The sequence below is a fragment of the Limulus polyphemus genome, unplaced genomic scaffold, assembly GCF_000517525.1.
Source record: "Limulus polyphemus unplaced genomic scaffold, Limulus_polyphemus-2.1.2 Scaffold1462, whole genome shotgun sequence".
Lineage (NCBI taxonomy): Eukaryota > Metazoa > Arthropoda > Merostomata > Xiphosura > Limulidae > Limulus > Limulus polyphemus.
The window spans coordinates 125,649-128,153 of NW_013667072.1; the positions used below are offsets into that span (position 1 = coordinate 125,649).

At 33.5% G+C, this 2,505-nt stretch overlaps 1 protein-coding gene across 1 annotated transcript in view; it reads left to right on the plus strand.

The window, feature by feature from the left end:
* LOC106463692 overlaps positions 1-2,505 on the plus strand; it is a 22,978-nt gene that overhangs the window by 10,163 nt on the left and 10,310 nt on the right. The window contains exons 5-6 of the mRNA XM_022391274.1: positions 436-670; positions 1,473-1,596. Coding sequence (XP_022246982.1) covers positions 436-670; positions 1,473-1,596 — 359 coding nt within the window. The remainder of the gene's footprint in view (positions 1-435; positions 671-1,472; positions 1,597-2,505) is intronic.

The following is a 2,505-nucleotide window of genomic DNA, read 5'->3' on the forward strand; positions in this document are numbered from 1 at the left end:
CACGCTGTAAATCACAGCGATTCACAATCTCGATAATTTTGCTCTCTGCGAGTACAAAACACACACTTTATATTACCCGAAAAACCGTAACTACTGTTCGCTTAACTATCATACATTCATCATCGCTGGCTTTTCTCGCCAGGCTTATATACTAACAAATAGGCTTCGACAAAATTCGAGGAGTTCCCTGATAATTCTAGAAACTCATTCACGCATGCGCGAGCAGCGTCACGTGACTTCCGCTTTCGTAACAATAATAAAAACAACAACAACATAGAATACAATAAAACTGAACAATATATATATGTATTATACAACTTCATTGAAAGCAATTTTAATTCTTTAATAATTTACTGGTCACATTAGCTAAAGGAGTAGCACAAAAATTTATCTTTAATATACAAAATTCTAAGAATCTGTTTGTATTGGCTGTAGGACAGTTTGAGAAACTGGAGAAAGACCTTCAGGAAACGACCTCAATGGACATTCATTACTATGCCAGCGTTCCTTTGAAGACAGTCCCAAAGACAGTTGAAGATTTAATGGAGCTTGTAGATTCTTTTCCGGAACAGGCAAAAGCTGTCAACGAGGGACTTGGAGTTCCACTTCGTATGGAGTTGGTTCCATTGACAGCTCTTAAGGCTGACACCTCGACTTTTTTCAAAAATACGTAAGCTATTCAATTAATTGAATTTTAGGTTTAGGGCTTATCCCAATGAAATATTTTGACGACAAACAAGTTAGTGTCAGAAGTAAACAAAACTAATTGTAGAAGGCAAATATATACTTATTAGTGATGTATTATTTTTTGTTGAAACTGATGTCAACTGAATAAGTAAAAATAACCACAATAACTGGAGGAGTGAACGAATAGTTTTTGCAGACGAAATATGCCATCTCGACTAGCGATATAACGAGAGTGGTTACAGTTTCTTCAAACAAAATCACAAAAACAACAAAATGTATGAATGTGCTTCTGCTGCTGATAGCCATACACGTTTTGAGTCAGTCTCAATATCGATTTAAAGGAAGACAATGTCTTTCTTCTTATTCCTTTCGTCCAGAACAACAACTGACCAAACCAAACCTGTTAGTCTTAACCTCAGATTGATCCTCGCTACTTGCAACTAGTTTGATATTAGGTTGGTACAAGTTAAAACTAACAACGCTCTGTTCACGAGAATGTTAGCCAGACGTAAGAAGTTAAATGAAAATTCAACCCGAATAATGTTTAAAGAAAACATCTTCACAAGCTATTTGTCACAGAGCTAAAATCGTATAATTTTCCAATTACCACGGTGATAGTGATTTAGTGTTTCCTAAATTAGAACATTACAGATTAATATTTGACTGCAACTTAATTATTTTACTCATTTCTTTATATTTGTAAACATTTATCGATCTTATTTCGAAAACGACAGTTCAAAATAGCATAATATTATTTGTACATCCCTAATTATCATATGTTTTAGGGCTATAAATGATCAATTAGACCGTTTCGAAGCCGAACTAGATGACCTGCAGGCGGCTAAACGAGCTTTGAATGAATGGATGGCCAACGTTCCTCCTATACTTCCTTCGGAATGGCGGAACAAGGTCAGTAGTACTCAGACTTCTCTCTTACACCAGTAAACTTAACTATCCAGGAAGAAGAATACTCTGAAATAACTTAATCAGACCTTTCGTTACACTATCAATTTCAGCGATAAAAGTCATAAATCCCATATATACGAGATATAGCTGAGGAAGAAAATATCACGGAATATTTCATAATAACATACCACTGATCGGAATACCCTGACTAAAGGTTTAATTATTCCTTTATATATCACCCGGAAACAAGAAATAACACCGTACCTTTAACTTGCTATATTTTGTAATCTATTTTCATGAAAACTATTTGTGCTTTTACCCATTTATTTACATTTCTTCTTAATTACTTAAGACAAAGAAAATTAATTAATGTTTTATTACATGTTATATTGACAATATATAAAGAAGAAAAAAACGCTTCTTGATTTACTTAATTTTCTAAATAATTCCAGGGATAGATCCACGATTTTGATGTTCTCCCGCTAGCTCATAAAATCTTTTGAAAAAATTCCTTTTATTTATAAGACTTAAGGGTACTTTTGTTTAGTAATCCAATGGAAAGGGTGGTTGAAACTCTTCAACCTCCACTTAGGATCTGCCAGTGAATTCCTTGATATTTCAGGTTAGGTATTATATATTGAATTTTGAGTTTAGACATACGTATAACATATTGTTATAAACTCTTCTTTATTTCCATTCATAAGTTTTTAGTATTTGTTTAAACCTGCAAACTGAGACGAAATATGAAAATTATAGTGCGTTGTTTAAACCAGCAAACTGAGACGAAATATGAAAATTATAGTGCGTTGTTTAAACCAGCAAACTGAGACGAAATATGAACATTATAGTGCGTTGTTTAAACCAGCAAACTGAGACGAAATATGAACATTATAGTGCGTTGTTTAAACCAGC